Source organism: Diceros bicornis, chromosome 19 (assembly GCF_020826845.1).
Source record: "Diceros bicornis minor isolate mBicDic1 chromosome 19, mDicBic1.mat.cur, whole genome shotgun sequence".
Taxonomy (NCBI): Eukaryota; Metazoa; Chordata; class Mammalia; order Perissodactyla; family Rhinocerotidae; genus Diceros; species Diceros bicornis.
In genome coordinates this window covers 32,021,494-32,041,021 of record NC_080758.1, presented here as the reverse complement: position 1 = coordinate 32,041,021, position 19,528 = coordinate 32,021,494, and the positions used below count along the sequence as shown (strand labels likewise).

The window sequence follows — 19,528 nt, the reverse complement described above, 5'->3', positions numbered from 1 at the left end:
TTATAGACACTAATGTTCTATGAACAATGCTGAATGCTTGTGAGTTTTGATTGTAGAAACTCCTGTTCTCTGCTAAATCTTGTCTATAGATCAATTTTACATAGAAAAAGACATGACTAGATACAGAAAACCAAGGAGCGCATGTAAGTCTAGATCTTTGGGCATTTCCATTATCAACAATGCAATACAGATGATGACTAAAAGGCAAAGTAATAACACAAGCGAAAGTTGCAATAAACAAAGTTTTTATCTTGTAATTTTTAACCAAGTTTATTTATTTAGTTTGTCAATTGTAATTATTTGCTTGATTTACTAATATTACTTTTGGAATGAAGCTCTGGAAGCAAATCAAGACCCATTAAAAAATAAAACTCAAGCAAAAACTTAATTACACACACATTTATCTTTCCTTGAAAAAGGAGACATTTTTGAGATGCTTAAATGGCTGATTTCAACTCTCATTCTATGAAAGGCTCTTGTGAAGGCCGTGCTACTGAGCCCTCAGGTCTCCAGCCTGAGCTGAGGACAGGGGTTCTGGTATGAAGAGTAAAATCGGCACCAATAAGTCAATACTAGAGTTTCCTTTTAGAAAGTTAAAACCATGTGAATCAGAATTAATTATAGTTTATATAGCACTAATCAAAGTCTACTGACCATAGACTACAGAAAGGGCAGCATTATTCTCACTGTGGATATGTCTATCAATTATCACTAAATAGCTAACACTGACTTGCTTAAGAGAAACAGAAAGGAAAAAAGCTCCTACAGGAATTCATTAGTCTTTATCCACTGAGGCTTACCTCTCTCCGCCTGGAGGCCCAACAACTTTGTTTGATCTTCCAAACCACAGCAGCCACCAGGAGCAAAGAGAGGAAACAACTGTGAAAAAGGAAAGTACTGAGTTACTATCCCAGCCCCCAGAATCAGCACCACTGTCACCCACATCTCAGGCAAGGCAGAGAAACAGTCCCCCAAATACCAACTCTAAGCTCCTTTCTGATGAGTCATCACAACCATGTCCTGGTTCATAGGAAGCAAAGTGTGAGAAGACTTTCATAAGCTAAGCTTCCTGACTCGACCTCTGTATTGTCCCTACAAAGTGCTGGGAGAGAGCCCTGACCTCCCAGTGGACCTTTACCAGAATGGCTCATCATGGCTTATCCCAAAAAGAAAAATAATTCCAAGATAATTATGACAAATATTAAGCATGCTGTTTAATCAAATCAGCAAATATTTATTAGTAAAGTCAGAAAAAAGGAGAAAAGTTAATTATTAAAGTAACAATCAGCTTTTCATAAGGAAGAGGTAAACGTAGAAGAAATAAATTTGTGTGTAATGATATATATTCAATTATACTTTTACCAAGTAAATACATATTATTTTAATAAAATAAAAAGATCAAGCTCAAGCCAAAAAGTATTTGGAGAGAGTAACTCCCAGTGGTCTTGTAACTGCAAATGATTTCAACACTCTCTCATCTGTAAACCAGGTGTTGAATGGTTTGAAAAGCTACTGTGACAGCTAAGAGGACTGACTTCTGGTGAAAGGAAGAAGGAACCTAACAAATAAACCTCTTAAATAATTGCTTAAGTAAATTTAAAACAGGTATTGTCGCTCATTAACTTGTAAGAGGGGCTTGCTACAAGCAAAGCATTGTTCCATCATGTTACATGCAGAGACAAGCCTCTCAGCCCGTGAGGTCAGGTACCCTCTTGCTGAGGTCTATCTGTGTTTGCAGGATGGGGTTGGCTTCGTGAATGGCAGCCTCAGTGGACTCAAGAGCTGACCCTGAGGCAGGCCTCCCAGGCTGGCTAGAGAAAGGCACTCTAAGATGCTAGGATGACTGAACTTCTGCCCTTTCACAAATAGAAACCTCAAGGCTCCTGCAGCCCACCACTTCCCCAAGATACACAAGTGTGCAGACCCTCCAATGGTTCCCTGACAAAAGAGAAGGGGGTCCCCCAGGGTCACCACTCAGGGGAGAGCCTTCAGTTCCTATCTTGCTGGGCCTGATGCTGCCAGTCCTTCCTCCTCCCTGACAGTCTCTATTTTTCTTTTTGTCAGTACTTTATTGGGCCAGGTCCTGTTCTAGGCTCATGGAACACACTGATGAACAGAACAAAAGCTCACTCTTCCTATGGAGTTTACCTTCCAGCAGGTGGAGACAAACAGTAAACAACATAAACAAGCAAACTAGAGAGTATGTCAAAAGGGAGTAAATGCTACAGAAATAAAAAGGGTAAGGGGTTCAGGAGTGCCAGTGGCACTCTAAAGCAGAATAGTCAGAGGTGGTGGCCTTACTTGAGAAGATGACATTTGAGCAAAGGCTTGGAGGAGGTGTGGGAGTTGGCTCTGTGGAAGTCAGCAGAAATGCCCTTGGGTACCGAGGCCAGCCAGTGCAAAGCCCAAGGCAAGGACGTGCCTGGGATTGCTTGGGGAACCTGAGGCCAGAGTGGCTGATGCGGGGGGAGTTAGGCCAGGGATAAAGGCACAGAGGTAAGAGGAGAGCAGATCATAGAGGGCTCTGCAGGCATTGTAGCCTCTGCAGGATTTTAGAGTGAGATGAGGAGCCAGTGCAGGTTTTTGAGCAGAGAAGTATCATGATTTAACTCATGCTGAGACCTTTAGGGTAGCAAGGAAAGAAATAGGGAGACCAGTAGTCTAGGTGAGAGATGAGTGGCTCAGACCAGGGTGGTGGTAGCAGTCATGTGAAAAGCACTCTGGACTCTGGACATAATCTGAAGGTCGAGACAACAGGATTTCCTGATGGCTGGATGTAGAGTATGGAAGAGAGGTCAGGATTTTTGGCCTGAGGGACCTATCGTCAACCTAGACAGGGAAGGCTCTGGGTGAGCAGGTGCAAGACAGCAGATCAGTTCAATTTTTGACATGCTGAGTTCTGAGATATCCACCAGACAGCCAAGGGGAGACGTCATGGGCAGATATACAAGGCTGGAGGCTGGGTGCCAGGTCTGAGCTGGAGATGGCATTTGGGAGTCATCGGTATAGATATGGTATTTGAAGTAATCAGTCTGGATGAGGTCACGAAGAGAGTGAACATAAATAGGGAAGAATGTCCTGGGTGGGCACCCCAACGTTGAGAAGCTGGGGAGAACAAGAAGAAGCAGTAAAGGAGTCTGAGAAGAGTAATTTTCTCAGTCTTGCTTGGTTTCTATGCATAATCCTGCTTTTTGTTATTTTTATTCTAATAGATAAACACAAGGAGGCAGTAAATCCACAGAGAAGGGCATGAAGTGAATGAGAACAGCTTCTAAGCTGGTTAAGACATTGCTGATGCAGTTGAGTACAGGGCTGACCTCAGAGGCAAGGACCCTGGTGTCACTTAGAGACTTCTCTTGGGACTACCCTCAATACAGAGCTGTAACAGTGCAGCTCAGAAGGGCTGTGCCCCTTTCCCCCCAGGCCTAGGTGGGGCTTCTGTCTTCAGTGCAGACCTGTTAAAAACACTAAGGGCCAGCCGGTGGCTTGGTGGTTAAGTGCGCGCTCCGCTGCTGGCGGCCCGGGTTCGGATCCTGGGCGCGCACTGACGCACCGCTTCTCTGGCCATGCTGAGGCCGCATCCCACATACAGCAACTAGAAGGATGTGCAACTATGACATACAACTATCTACTGGGGCTTTGGGGGAAAAAAAGGAGGAGGACTGGCAATAGATGTTAGCTCAGAGCCGGTCTTCCTCAGCAAAAAGAGGAGGATTAGCATGGATGTTAGCTCAGGGCTGATCTTCCTCACACACACAAAAAAACAAAACACTAACAACCCAGTTCCTTCCACCTGTTCCAGCTTTTCTAAGAAGTGACACAGACAGCATACCACCACACAGTGATTGTCCCTCAAAGCTGATACCTACATATATTTCCTAGGATAATACAACAACGAAGAATTTACTAGTTATTACAAAAAAGGTGGCACTCGCCCATATCCCTCCCTTCTTTCTTTTCCTACCACTAAGTTGGGTACAGGTGGGGCTGTGACTCAGTATTCACCCTACCATAGTCCCCCTTATCAACTGTTTTCCGTATTTTTCAATACAAATGTAATTTAAAGAAACGTTACATCATGGAAATTTTCAAACATACACAAATGTAGAGAACAATCTAGTGAATCTCTATATGTCTATTACTTAGCCTTGACAATTAACATTTTGCCAATGTCATTCAAAGATCATTCTTAAAAAGTGTATTTCAACACTAGGACACTGGCCCCAGGCTCTCTCATTTCCTGTCAGCTCTGTATCTAAGAAGCAAACAAGAGTCCTTTGGCCTTTTTCTCCTAAACCTGTCCCTGCTTATCTAAGGTTTACACTTTCCTGAGAGTATTCTCAAAAAATCTACGCCTTGATTCTAGGTCTTTCTTTCCATATTTTGTATACGTCTTTTGAAAATTCATAATTTGTTTGAGAGATTAGTGTTTAGGGACATCTGTCTGTTTCTCACCAGCTTAACTGTAATTGTGCAGCAGGAATGATTTTTGAGAGCGTCCTGAATTTTCCTTCCAGAGGGCAAGGCCATTAAATAATGGTTATCTTTCCCTGCCCTTATAAGTCTAGCCTTTCTAAAACTATGAATGTATTTCTTGGCCTGCCCTTGACCTTCCAGCCAGCCTGAACACAGGGATATCACTGCTTCTTTCCAAGTTCCCGTGATCTGCACTTCACCATTCTGGTCAGAATTAGATCCAGAGTGGCAGGACCTCATATCACTTCTATCTTCTGGAAAATGAAATGGTCAACAAGGCATGGATTTGTCAAAATGTCTGCTGCCAATCCGGCAAGAGTCTTAGCAGAAGTTCAGATAATTAAGTTTTACAAAAACATTGTATCTTGCCTACATCAGGAATTCCCATGACACTCTTTCTTTTTGGCAGGTGCCTGACATCACCTGTTTCTCCTTTTTATCCTCACTCAATTGCTGCCCTCTCAGGCACCTCTAACCCCAGCCACACCAATTTGCAGAGTGTTAGTCTATCTCTGCTGTTACTAAGTCATCATCCTGACCACAGTAGCACACTCCCAGATGCAAGCCCTTTCATATACATTACCTCATTTTGAAACCGGCAAACAGCCATTGATGATTAAGCAGCTAGTAACTGTGGGGGATTGGAATTTGCCAGCTCAGAATATGTCTCTGCCTGAATGACATTTTGGCCCCCACCCCCACTAACTAACCAAAGGAGTTTGGGATGGGAGGCCTGCCCCCAGAATAGGCCATCACCACAGACATCCCTGGTGTCTGAGTGGGTCCGTGCTAAGCCCATTCTTACTTCTGGTTACACTTTATGAGACATTTACATTCGAAAAGAAAAGCTCCATCTGTAAAGGTATCTTCTTCCGTGTACCAGGAAGAAGGGGGGCATAGCCTTACCTAGAAACTTATCAGAACAGAAGATGAGGACTCAAATCTCCATGATAAACTTACCTATTGTTAACTGTGCTGTTTAGGTAATACGCTATCTGACTCCCACAAGGTTCCTATAGGTAACATCCCCCTGGAGTCAGGGTCACTATGGTAATAGATGTTTGAGCCATTTTTTTCAGGGACTGAAGCCCTTGTCCACTTCAGGCCAGATTGAGACCACCAACCCATCAACTGGGCCCTTTTGACAGCAAGAGGTTGGAACTCCACCCTCAGGGCATGCTAATGCCGCCATTCTTTGAACATGTGTCCTACGAAGAGGCATGAAGACTGACTACGCTTGCGCAGATCATCAATTACCTCATCTCTCCTCACCTCCAATCATTTCAGACCACCGTGGCCCCTTCCCCATAAATACCCCTGACTCCCTATTTTCGGGGAGGCGGATTTGAGACTTGTTCTCCCGTTTTCCTCACTTGGCTGCCTTGTGATTAAACTCTCGCTCTCTGCAATCTTGTCGTCTCAGTGATTGGCTTGCTGGGCGGCGGGCAAACACGGACCTGGTGTGGTAACAATTTGATTCTCAGAGCAAGCAAGCAGGTCTTATTATTTCCCTCTTTATACACAAGGCTCCTACTGGAGTCTGGAGAAGCATCTCATTAAGACACAAAGAGGGATTAACAGATTTTTCAGGATCTAGAGTTTACTTCCTGTACCTGAGCCTAGAAGTACTTTTTATAACTCACCTCATACTGATTTTCTCATGTGAACCATTAAGCCCACCCCCCCACCCCTAAACTCTAATTCTCTTTTCTCTATTATATGAGCTATTCTTCAGAGTGCTTAGGATTATCTGGATACCTTTCCTACTCCCCTTACATGTTTCATGTAAATCTTTTGGGACCTGGTTAACTTGCTCTGGGAAAATATTTTCTTCCCCATGCTCATGAAAAGGACTCTATTCTCAGCCAAAAGCTCATCATTCCTAGTTCTTAAACATGATCCAGAAAAATCAAAGTTCTGGATTCTTTTCTAAAGGTTCCACCTTCCAAAGGAAGAAGTGATAAAAACACCATCAGTCCTGGTTTACTACACAAGATTCCATGGTCACTAAAGATGTTCCCTGATCAATTCTGATGTCATTCAGTCTTCCACTAATCAGCAGCAGTGACTAATCCTCACTGGGTTGGTACTTGGCAGCAGTGTCATCTCATTCCATACACATGTTCCAAGAATATAACAAACCTGCTAATTGGAGCTACTGAATTAGCATATGGCCTTTGCATCCTTGTAAAAGTGAGCTATCAAACAGCACCACCAGGTATTTTCCCTCAGAGAGGCTGGTGCCTATGGTTATGACTCTGTACTTCTCCTGAAGGTCTAGTTTACTTTCCACTCAAAGTAATTGAGTAAATATATTATTTGAGCATGACTATGTGCTAGATGCTGAAGGTGTGTGTATATACAGGAGTGAACAAAAGAGACAGTGTCCCTGCGCTCTTGCAGCTTAGAGTCTAACTGTGGACAAACATAGTAAATGAGTAAAAAACTGTGACAAGTACCATGATGAAAAATAACATGGTTCCAAGGGAGAAATCAAGGGGAAACAGTTTCATTTGGATGCGCCTGGATACAATCATGGAGGAAGTGACCCTGTGCCAAGATCTGAAGGATGAGTGTGGCATAATAAAAAATATATACATACTTGGTCTTTGTCCCGAGTTCCTGGCACAGAGCTCCTAAAACCCCTGAAATTTCCTAAGTGATAGGAATGTCCCCCTCAACTTCCCAGCTTTCTTACACAAATATTTACAACAGCTTTATTTGTAACGGTCAAAAACTGGAAACAAACCAAATGTCCATCAAGAGGTGAACAGATAAATTGTGGTTTATCTTTACAGAGAATATTGTTGTTGTGAGTGCCGTCAAGTTGATTCCGACTTCCTGTGACTCTGTGTACAGCACAGGAAACCCTGCCCAGTCTTTTTCTCCACCCTCTAGCCTTCTGACGTTATATCAGACAATGCTCTGCTGCTATTCATCGGGTTTTCATGGCCAACTTTTTCGCAAGTGGGTGGCCGGGTCCTTCTTCCTAGTTTGTCTTAGTATGGAAGCTCCATGAAACCTGTCCACCTGACCCTGCTGGTATTTGAAATACTGGTGGCATAGCTTTCACAGCAACACGCAGCCGCCACAGTATGACAACTGACAGATGGATGGTGTGGTTCTCTGATTGGGGAATGAACCTGGGTTACCTGGCATTAAAAAGAAATGAACTATTTTTTTTTTATTTAAAAATATATATTTACCAGTTTTTTGCACAAAGTAATTTATACAAAACAGAAGGGTATAATAAAAAACGACAGAGTCTCTGAGTCTGAATTAACAATTTTTTATAACAGGTTTATTGAGATTTAATTCAGGAGTATCTTTTGTACGCTAAAGAACGACTCATGGGAGGGAAGGCCCTATAGCTTCAGGATGGGGGCTGGTTGCCAGAAAAACCAACCACGTGCTTAGGGGGTTAGACCATTCAGCCCCCAATCTCTCCCAACCTGAAGGGAGGGGAGAGGGGCTTAAGACTGAGTTCACTCACCAATGGCCAGCAGTTTCATCAATCACACATGGAACAATGAGGTTTGGGGGGGCTTCTTGGTTGGTGAACACACTGATGTGCTGGAAGGGTGTCCTGCCCAGAGAGGGCATGGAAGCTCTGTGCTCTCCCTCCACCCCCATACCTTGCCCTATGCATCTCTTCCATTTGGCTTTCCTGAGTTGTACTCTTTATAATAAAACTGTAATTTTAAGTATATTACTTTCCTGAGTTCTGTGAGTCATTCTAGCAAATTGTCGAATCTTATAGTTGGCCAGGCAGAAGTGTGAGCAGCCTTGTCTGACTGAGCCCTTAACCTCTGGGGTCTGTGCTTGCTCCAGGTGGTTAGCGTCAGAACTGAATTGAATTGTAGGACACCCAGCTGGTGTCAGAGAACTGGTTGTTATTTGGAAAAACCAATCAATGGGTAAAAGGATACAGGTGAAGTGAGGGAGAAGCGTGTTCCAGAAAGAAGGAAAAGCATGTGCAAATGCTGTGAAGTGGGAGAGAGCTTGGTGCTTCTGAAGAAATAGAAGGAGGCTCATGTTGTGGAAATGCAGAGGAGAAGAGCATAAGACAAACAGGGAGAGGTAAGCCAGAGGCCAGTTCACATAGGACCTCGTTTTTTTTTAAATTTAATTAATTTATTAATTTTTAAATTTTATTACATGTGCTTGCTTTTTTTTTTTTTTGAGGCCCTGCACTAACATCTGTTGCCAATCTTCCTCTTTTTTTTTTTCTTTGTTCTCCCCAAAGCCCCATTACATAGTGGTGTATCACAGTTGTAGAGTTGTATCTCCTCTACGTGGGACACTGCCTCAGCATGGCTTGATGAGTGGTGCATAGGTCCGTGCCCAGGATCCCAACCAGCGAACCACAGGCCACCGAAGTGGAACACGTGAACTTAACCACTATACCACTGGGCCAGCCCCCTGGTCTTTACTTTAGATACAATGTGAAGCCACTGAATACGGTTTAGTGGATAGACATAAACTAATTCATGATTTTAAAGGTCTCCTCTTGGGCCGGCCCCGTGGCTTAGGGGTTAAGTGAGCGCGCTCCGCTGCTGGCGGCCCGGGTTCGGATCCCGGGCGCGCACCGACACACCGCTTCTCCGGCCATGCTGAGGCCACGTCCCACATACAGCAACTAGAAGGATGTGCAACTATGACATACAACTATCTACTGGGGCTTTGGGGGAAAAATAAATAAATAAAATTATTTAAAAAAATAAATAAATAAAAATAAAGGTCTCCTCTGGATTTTTTTTTTTTTTTTTTTGGTGAGGAAGATTAGCCCTGAGCTAACATCTGTTGCCAATCCTCCTCTTTTTGCTGAGGAAGATTGGCCCTGGGCTAACATCTGTGCCCATCTTCCTCTACTTTATATGGGACGCCACCACAGCATGGCTTGATAAGCGGTGCGTAGGTCCGTGCCCAGGATCCAAACCTGTGAACCCCGGGCCGCCGAAGCAGAGCATGTGAACTTGAGCGTGGTGAGGGAGTGCTTGTTGGGTGTGAAAGGGAGATAAGTGACTTGGAACTGGCAGCATGATGTCGCCAGTTAGTGATCAAAAAATTTACTTCTGGGCATGTTCTGCTGCAGACGGGGATGGCAGAGTGAGAAGACGGCCAGGGTTAAGCTCTGGAAGAATAACAAGAGTGAGAGGTTGAACAGAAAAAGGTTGTTCAGCAAGGGAAGCCAAGAAGGAGTGGCCTCAGGGCAGCAGGGGCCACAGAAGGCAAGAAGAGTCTCAGGGACAGCACGGTCAGTTGGCTGATATTGTTGAGAAGTCAAAAAGACGAGAATTGAAAAGTATCTTTTGGATTTGGCAACAGAGATATGCTAGTCGTCCTCAACAAAAAAAAATTTAGATAGGGTGTGGGGATGGAAGCCAGATTGGAGAGGGCTGAAAAGTAAAAAAGGAGCTCCAGGGCAGAGGATTTTTAGGGTAGTGAAAATATACTCTGTATGATATTATAATGATAGATTATGTCATTTGTCCAAACTCATAGAATATACAACACCAAGAGTGAACCCTAAGGAAAACTATGGACTTTGGATAATTATGATGTGTCAATGTAGGTTCATCCTTAGTAGAAAATGTATAATTCTGGTGAGTGATGTTGATAACTGGGGAGGCTGCGCATGTGTGGGGGCAGGGGATATATGGGAAATCTCTGGACTTTCAATTTTGCTGTAAACCTAAAACTGCTTTAAACAAATAAAGTCTCTAAAAATTTTAATTAATTAAAATAAAATAAATGGTGCTCCAAGCTTAGAGTCAATGCACATGAGGAGGAATGGGGCCCTGGGGAACCGCCAGTGTTGGCGGGAGCTGCATTCAGAGCGGCTGCACCAGATGGCTTCTTCCCCCACTCTGAGCAATGGAAGACAGCAGCTAAGGTAGTGAGTTCTGGCCCTGGGGCCGGAGAGGATGGGGGCTCTCTCATTCAGAAGACAAGCTAACAGTACAACCCACACAGCAGCACATTCTGCCCCTACTCCACACTCACTGAAGCTCTGACACACTGAAACAGCATCCACACACAGGCAAACGTGGAATCTTCAATGCAACTCAAAATCAGACATTTTGAGGAAAACCAACAGCGTGAAAGGAGGTACCAAACATCACCAGCAACAAATGCCCCCCAACATCTGAGGAGACAGTTATTAATAGCACAAAATAAGACTTCAAAATAAAATATTATTAATCTCACAAAGGAATATGAAAGGAAACTGCATTCATAAAACTGAAACAGGCTATAAGGAAAAATATAGTAGAAATGCAAACGTTAAAATAAAAAAAAACTCATCAGATGGGCTCAACAAAAGAATGGACTCAATTTTGGGTTAAATTAATAAGCTGGAAAATACTGCTAAGGTGCTCACCTAGAATGCAGTGCAAAAGGAAAATGAAAAAGAAATGAGAGTTCAGTTAAGAAATATGGAGGACAGATCCAGAATTCTCCCACATTCACCTAACAGAGAATTCCAGAAGTCAAGCAAATAGAATGAAAAGGGAGGAAACAAATAGAAAGAAGACAATGTTGCAAAACTCAAAACTCCAGGCTTCAGACTGAAAGAGTTCCCCGCAAGTATCAAATTCTTTCTCAGATCTTTTCTGAGAGAATTACTCTAGGACATAGTTCTGCATAACAACATTATCCAACAAACAGAAGACATGGGACACATAAAATGGTACTAGAAAGAGATCTGTAAAAATTGTTCCCATATAATGTAAAATAATTACAATCTAGAATTTAAATCCTAGATAATCACTACCTAGGAGGTCACTGGAGGGTTGCAGGGGAGTAATTGGAGGGTTGCAGGGGAGTAATTATGAAGCTCTCTCAGAGCCCTAAAGCAGCCAGCTCTTGTAGAAACTGGAATCATGAAGCTGCCAGGAGCTGAGGCCATGGTCACATCCCCTCAGTAGTTATATAATCTTCCTTCCCATCTCACACCTCCTATGCTTTAGCTTGCATATAGATGGACGTAACACTGCTCCAGCCCCTGAATTCACACAACTTGCAGCTAACTCAGGGTTTCTCAACGAGAGCTGAACATATGAATCACTGGAGAGCCTTTAAGATATCACAATGAGGGGCCCGCCCTGTAGCATAGCGGTTAAGCGTGCGCACTCAGCTGCTAGCAACCCGGGTTTGGATCCCGGGCGTGCGCCGATGCACTGCTTGTCGGGCCATGCTGTGGCAGCATCTCATTTAAAGTGGAGGAAGACGGGCACAGATGTTAGCCCAGGGCCAGTCTTCCTCAGCAAAAAGAGGAAGATTGGCATGGATGTTAGCTCAGGGCTGATCTTCCCCACAAAAAAAAAAAAAAAAAAGATATCAGAATGATCAGGTCCTATACCAGGAAATTAAATCAGCATCTCTGGGGGAGAGCGGGAGACTGCTGTTTCTTTTTTTTTAACCTTCTCCGGTAGTTCTAAGGTATAGCCAGGGCTGGGAGTCATGAGATAACTGTTTCAGGCTCTCAGAACCCAATTTAAAACTTGTAGGAGAGGCCTCTAATTGGCCCTGTTCATCTTTGCGTGTCAAATTGTAGGTTCATCTAAGTATGAGCTACCCTTAAACTCCAGACTGTTAAGTAACTGCATTAAAGGGTGATTAAGCACTATTAATAAAAACATGAGTAGAGCAGAGTCCAAGAAGGGGTGGACTCCAGGGCGAATGTGTCTGGAAGAGACTTCACAGAATAGGCAATTAGGCTGGGTTTTGAAGGAGTAATATGACAGGTCAGTGGGATCGGGTTAAGTACCTGTGAGGCAAATGTAGAGGAAAACTAGGTAAGTGCAACACCCCTCTAGGCCCTACTGCTCACGTGGCCAAAAAGGAAGGAAATGACAACTATCTTGTAGGGACTCATAATTTGGTGGAAGTCACAGGGCAGATTCATGAAATACTAGGTTTGCAAGAATACAGGATTATTCTTTGGCTCCACTCTGGACGAATCATGGAAGATGGCTCTTGTCAGTGAGTCCTGGCTGCCCGGCACTAAGCAGAATAAAAAAATGCTGGGAGGGGTGAAAAGAGATCTTGGGATTTTAATTTTTCTGCGGCAACACAGGAGAGGGCAGTTTCCTCTTGGAATCTACATTACTGTGGAAAGAAGAGATTTCCTTGTGAATAGGGGAAAGTTTCATAAATTTCCAGCATTCCATATTGCTGGGACACAAGTCCTGTGGTGCCCACTCAGCTCCAAGGACCTAAGCTGGGCATACTGGGAAAAAGGAAATAAAATAGAGAGTGAATTCCTGGCCTAGTGGAGGTGTGGCCTCTGAGTTGAAGTAATTAACATCCTGCCTTGATTCACTGATTCAGATTCAGTTTCTAAAGTCTACCCATTCGGAAAAATAATAAAGCTATAACCAAGTAGGTTCCAGATGGATAAAGGAAGACCTAAAACAACAACAGATAAAATACTCATGAAGAAAATATAGGAAAAGACTGACAGATCTGCTTGGTGAAAAATCCCATAAATGGGGTTAAAAGACAAACAACTGAACACATACATGTTAATGGTCACAAAATACAACAAGGTCCTAAATTTCACTAAGAAAAAGGCAAATATCCCAATAGAAATTTGAGCAAAGGTATGAACAGGTAATTCAAAACAAGGACTCTAAGAGATCAGTAAATACCACTCATAATTAAATCCAAATTAAAACAAGATATCAGGAATACCTCCCAGATTGACAAAATGAAAAATAATGACAATTTCCAGAGTTGCTGAGAAACAGTAATAGCAGTAGTAAGAAAAATGGCAGAAATAGTAAGAGAAATTACATTCCTGCTGTAGGAGTATAAATTCATGCAACCGTTCTGAGGGGCCATTTGGCAGTGTTTTCACACTCTGATACAGCAATTATAGGATAAAAAACTATCCCAGAGAGATAGTCATAGAAAAACGCAAGGATATATGTAACAAAAATTGAGGACAAGAGTCAATCAAAAGAAGAATGGCAAATAAAATATAGTACTCATACTATGGGAAAAGCTGTTTAGAAAAATTAGGTGAATCTCCACACGGGAAAAGTTAACCACAGAACACTAAGTAAAAAAGCAAGTTATAGAACAACACATAAGGAGGTAGCCCATTTTATAAACCAAAGAATCAGAAAAACCACAATTTACATGCAGTGTATATACACACAGAAAAAATTTTGGAAGCATATACACCAAAATATTAACAGTGGTAATTACTAAGGAATAGGATTAGGGGAAGTTTGAATTTTTACTGTATTTTTATGTTGTCTGAAGTTTTATTATGAACATAAATTTAACTTTTGGTATTTTATAATATAAGAATTCTTGTCTTCATGCTGATTTTCTACTTTAAAAAGTCTGAATGAAGATTTAACATTTTGCTTTAAAATACTTGTATTAGTTTAACATTATTTCATCATATCTTTTTATGTTGTCCCTATAAATTTTTTCCTTTTGCATTATCCATATTATCGCTGTCCAATAGAAATGTAATGTGAGCCACATATGTAATTTTAAATGTTCTGGTAGCCACATTTAAAAAGTAAAAAGAAACAGGTGAAATTAATTTTAATAATATAGTTTTATTTAATCCAAGATAGCCAAAACATCATTTGAACATGTGACCAATATAAAAATTGAGATATTTTACATTCTTATTTTCTACTAAGTCTTCAAAATCCAGTGTGTATTTTACACTTATAAGCACATCTTAATCTGAACACTAAATTTTTACCAGAAAATATTTGATCTGTATTTAGATTTCATAAAATTCACACTTGAAAAAGTATATTCACATATCTAGGTTGTTCTAAAAGTACTTAAAAGTTTTCTGATAATTGAATCAGATTATCAGTTTTAAAATTATATTTAAATTAGTTAAAATTAAATAAAATGAAACATTCAGTTTCTCAGTCATCCTAGCTATATTTCAGGTGCTCACAAGCTACATGTGACTAGTGACCATTAAATCTATACTAAGCTTTTCGCTTCTTGTTTGTTACTATCTAGCTTTTATTTCCATTTACTTTTTCATCACTTAAATTTGAACCTTTTAAACTTTCTCTGTTTCCTTGGTTATGTAATAGGTTCCACTGGTCAATCTGATTTTGTGCCAGTGCCACACTGATCACTATAGCTCAACAAAATGCTCACTACCTGGGAAGGATAGCGGTCTGTCTCCCCACCCTCCTTATTTTTTCGTGGTCATTCTTTCTTGATCTAGATATGCTGTAGCTCTGAATAATTTTTTTAAACAAAGTTAACACAAACATATGTAAACTTCATTTCTGTTGGTGAAATGTAGAAATATAATTGATTTTTTTTTCCTTAGAAATATTGAATGTCTTTACTAGACTCTCTTATCTCCCTCCAAGATTGGAGGGACACAACGGTTATTTCTCAGTGGAGATGTCATCATCCAGAAACTAATTAAAGCTATGCAGGATGCTGGGTCTCTCACACTCTGCAGAATGAAATGCATTAGGCAACCACAGTAAAAAAAAAAATTACAAGTGAATTTTATATCAAAAAGGGCAACATGGTAATTTGACAACTCTCTTTCTCAACCTCATCAGCTTACAGCAGGCAGAAATGGTCCCATCAGGATGTGGATGAATCTCGACACAAGGCCATCTGCTCTCCAGCAGCACTCAGGAAGGGATTTCTCCTTTCACCATACAGAGGAGGGGAGGGCGCTGAATGGTTTACTATGGGAAATACAATTGTATGGTTTTCATGCCAGCGTCTGCCCTTACTGATAAGAGCTGCAAAAGATGTATGCCTCTGAACAACATAGAACTGGTTTTTAATATTGCCCTTGTGTTTAGTAAACTTTGTTGAATTCACCTATTAATTCTAATATTTTTTCTGTAGGCTCTTTTAAATTTCTATGAATACAATCATGTAAGTAAAGATGATTTTTTTCTTTTCCAATTCTTATATATTTTATTTATTTTTCTTGTCTTACTGCATCGGCTAGAATCTCTATCACAATGTTGAAAGAAGGAAGTGATAGTGGCATCTTTGTCATGTTCCCAAACTCAAGGGTAAGCTTCTAACATTTTACCATTGAATGTGGTTTGCTACTGGCTTTATATATTCCTCCTTTATCAGACTGAAAGAAGTTTCTTTCCATTCTTAGTTTCCTAAGAGTTTTTTAATGAATGATATTAAATGTTATCAAATGCTTTCCCCCACTGATTAAGATGATCATATTATTCTTCTGCTTTATGCAATTAATGTGAATTACACTGATTTTCTGATGCTAAATCAACCTTGCAATTCCTGGAATAAACCCAACTGGGTAATGATATAGCCGGCTTTTGATAACACTGGCGAATTTTCGCTTTTTCATTCATGAGTGAGACTGGCTTGTAAATTCCATTCTCATAATATTCTTGCCAGGTTGTGCTACGTCCACAAAATGGACTGGGATTTATTCCTTACTTTTCTGTTCTCTGGAAGATTTGGTTCATAATGATATTATTTCTTCCTTAAAAGGTTGTAAGTTACCAATGAATCCAACTGGGCCTAGAGTTACCTTTGTGGGAAAATTTTAAATTATGTATTGCTTTTAAATAGATATAAGACTATTCAGGTTCCTATTTCTTCTGTGTCAGTTTTAGTAAGCTGTGTAGTTTTTGTTTTTTTTCAATTGTTCCATTTTCAAATTTATTCACATAAAGTTGGTCATAAAATACTCTTCCGAGGAAAAAAAAGTCTGTAGGATTTGGAATAATGTCCCCCTTTTTTTTTTCATTGATGTTTTAATGGTTTTTAACATTGTGAAATTTTGGGTTGTGCATTTTTGTTTGTCCCTCACCATATATATGACTCCCTTCACCCCTTGTGCCCACCCCCCACCCCCACTGCCCCTGGTAACCACAGTACAGTTTTCTCTGTCCATGTGTTGGTTTGTATTCCACATATGAGTGAGATCATACAGTGTTTGTCTTTCTCTTTCTGGCTTATTTCACTTAACATAATACGCTCCAGGCCCATCCATGTTGCTGCAAATGGGACGATTTTGTCTTTTTTTATGGCTGAGTAGTATTCCATTGTATTTATATACCACATTTTCTTAATCCAATCGTCAGTCGAGGGACACTTAGGTTGCTTCCACTTCTTGGCTATGGTGAATAATGCTGCAATGAACATAGTGGTGCATAAGCCTCTTTGGATTGTTGATTTCAGGTTCGTTGGATAGATTCCCAGTAGTGGGATGGCTGGGTCATAGGGCATCTCTATTTTTAATTCTTTGAGGAATCTCCATACTGTTTTCCATAGAGGCTGCACCAGTTTGCATTCCCACCAGCTGTGTATGAGGGTTCCTGTTTCTCCACATCCTCTCCAACACTTGTTATTTTTTGTCTTGGTGATTATAGCCATTCTAACGGGCATGAGGTGGTATCTTAGTGTTGTTTTGGTTTGCATTTCCCTGATGATTAGTGATGTTGAACATCTTTTCATGTGCCTATTGGCCATCTGTATATCTTCCTTGGAGAAGTGTCTGTTCATTTCCTCTCCCCTTTTTTTTTGATTGGGTTGTTTGTTTTTTTGTTGTTCAGTTGTGTGAGTTCTTTATATATTATGGAGATCAACCCCTTGTTAGATGTATGTTTTGCAAATATTCTCTCCCAGCTGGTTGGTTGTCTGTTCATCTTGATTCTGGTTTCATTTGTCTCATAAAAGCTCTTTAATCTGATAAAGTCCCACTTGTTTATTTTTTCTTTAGTTTCCCTAGTCTGGGTAGGCATGTCATCTGAAAAGATTCCTTTAAAACCAATGTCAAATAGTGTGTTGCCTATATTTTCTTCTATGAGTTTTATAGTTTCAGGTCTCACCTTCAGGTCTTTGATCCATTTTGAGTTAATTTTTGTGAATGGCGATAGCACATGGTCCACTTTCATTCTTTTGCATGTGGCTGTCCGGTTTTCCCAACACCATTTATTGAAGAGACTTTCCTTCCTCCATTGTATGTTCTTAGCACCTTTGTCGAAAATTAGCTGTCCGTATATGTGTGGTTTTATTTCTGGGCTTTCAATTCTGTTCCATTGATCTGTGTGTCTGTTTTTGCACCAGTACCATGCTGTTTTGATTGCTATTGCTTTGTAGTATGTTTTGAAGTCAGGGATTGTGATGCCTCCTGCTTTGTTCTTTTTTCTTAGGATTTCTTTAGCTATTCGGGGTCTTTTGTTGCCCCATATAAATTTTAGTATTCTTTTTTCTATTTCTGTGAAGAATGTCATTGGGATTCTGATTGGGATTGCATTGAATCTGTAGATTGTTTTAGATAATATAGACATTTTAACTATGTTTATTCTTCCAATCCACGTGCATGGGATATCTTTCCATTTCTTTATGTCATTATGGATTTCTTTCAATAATGTCTTGTAGTTCTCATTGTATAGGTCCTTCACCTCCTTGGTAAGATTTATTCCTAGGTATTTTATTCTTTTTGATGCAATTGTAAATGGTATTATCTTTCTGAGCTCTCTTTCTGTTAGTTCATTATTAGCATACAGAAATGCAACTGATTTTTGTAGATTGATTTTGTATCCTGCAACTTTGCTATAGTTGTTGATTGTTTCTAATAGTTTTCCAACAGATTCTTTAGGGTTTTCTATATATACAATCATGTCATCTGCAAATAGTGAGAGTTTCACTTCTTCGTTACCTATTTGGATTCCTTTTTGGAATAATGTCCCCTTTTTAATTTCTGATATTATTCATACCTTCTCTCATTTTTTCGTGGTCAATTTTGCCAGGAATTTATCAATATTATTCTTATTCTTTTCAAAGATCCAACTTGTGGTTCTTTTAATCATCCTTACTGTACTTCTTCTCCTATATCACTAAGTTTTATTCTATTTATATTCCTTCCTTCTACTTTCTTTAGGTTTAATTAGCAGTTCTTTCTCTGATTTATTGAGAGGAGTGTTTTTTCTTTTCCAGTATATCCTTTTATAAAGCAGCGACTCTCAACCTTAGCTGCATGTCAGAATCACCTGGGGAGCTTTCAAATGCTTGAGCCCCATCCCCAGAGATTCTGATGAAACTGGTCTGGGATGTGGCTCGGGCATCAAAAACTCTCCAAGCGATTCTACTGTGCACCTAAGGTTGAGAGCCACAGATTTAAAGCTATATCCTCTGAGTACAACTTTTACTGAATCCCACAAGTTTTTAATGTTTTCTTCATTATTCAAATTGTTTTAAAATTTCTGTAGTGATTGAATTTATATAAATTTTTAAAATGGGCAAATGTAATATATGGTTTTAGAAGTTAGGTAAATGGTTACTGTTTGGGAAAATGGAGGGGGTTGTCATTAAGGAAAACATAAGGGGAACTTCTAGGGTCCTGGTAATATTATATCTCTCATCCTGGGCAGTGGTTAGATGACTGTGTTCAATTTGTGATAATTCATTGAACTAGACACTTATGATTTATAAGTGTTTCTGATATTTTATATCATACTTCAATATAATTTTTGTGTGTGTGTGAGGAAGATCAGCCCTGAACTAACATCCGATGCCAATCCTCCTCTTTTTTTTTTGCTGAGGAAGATTGGCCCTGGGCTAACATCCGGCCCCATCTTCCTCTACTTCATATGGGACACCACCACAGCATGGCTTGACAAGCGGTGCATTGGTGCACGCTCGGGATCCAAACCAAGCCCTTGGGCCGCCGAAGCAGAGTGTGCGCACTTAACCACCAAGCCACTGGGCCGCCCCTCGATATAACTTTTTTAAGAGAGAAAATAGTTCTTATACACAGGTTGGGAATTATAATGCTATTAGCCTTCTCAATATTAACACTGGCAGCAGGAAGAAACAGCATAATGCCTTCGAAATTCTAATGGAAATGATTTCCAACCTAAAATTTTGTATTCAAACTTTCAATCAAATGTGAGGATAAAATTAAGACATTTTCAGACATGGAAGGTCACAGAAAAGTTATCTTCCCCATGTCTTTTCTCAGAAACCTCCTAGAGAATGTGCCCAGGAAAAGGAGAGAGTAAATAGGGAGAAGAAGACGTGAGATCCAGGAAACAGA

The 19,528-nt window shown here is 40.6% G+C and overlaps 1 protein-coding gene across 2 annotated transcripts in view; it reads right to left on the bottom strand.

Annotated features, from left to right (window-relative positions):
- ATRN (attractin) overlaps window positions 1-19,528 on the bottom strand; it is a 167,528-nt gene that overhangs the window by 14,550 nt on the left and 133,450 nt on the right. The window contains exon 26 of one of the 2 annotated variants that reach the window (XM_058563122.1): window positions 801-879. In XM_058563122.1, coding sequence (XP_058419105.1) covers window positions 801-879 — 79 coding nt within the window. Of the gene's footprint in view, window positions 1-800; window positions 880-14,058; window positions 15,183-19,528 lie in introns of those variants that run through there. The other variant, XM_058563123.1, reaches the window with a different exon arrangement.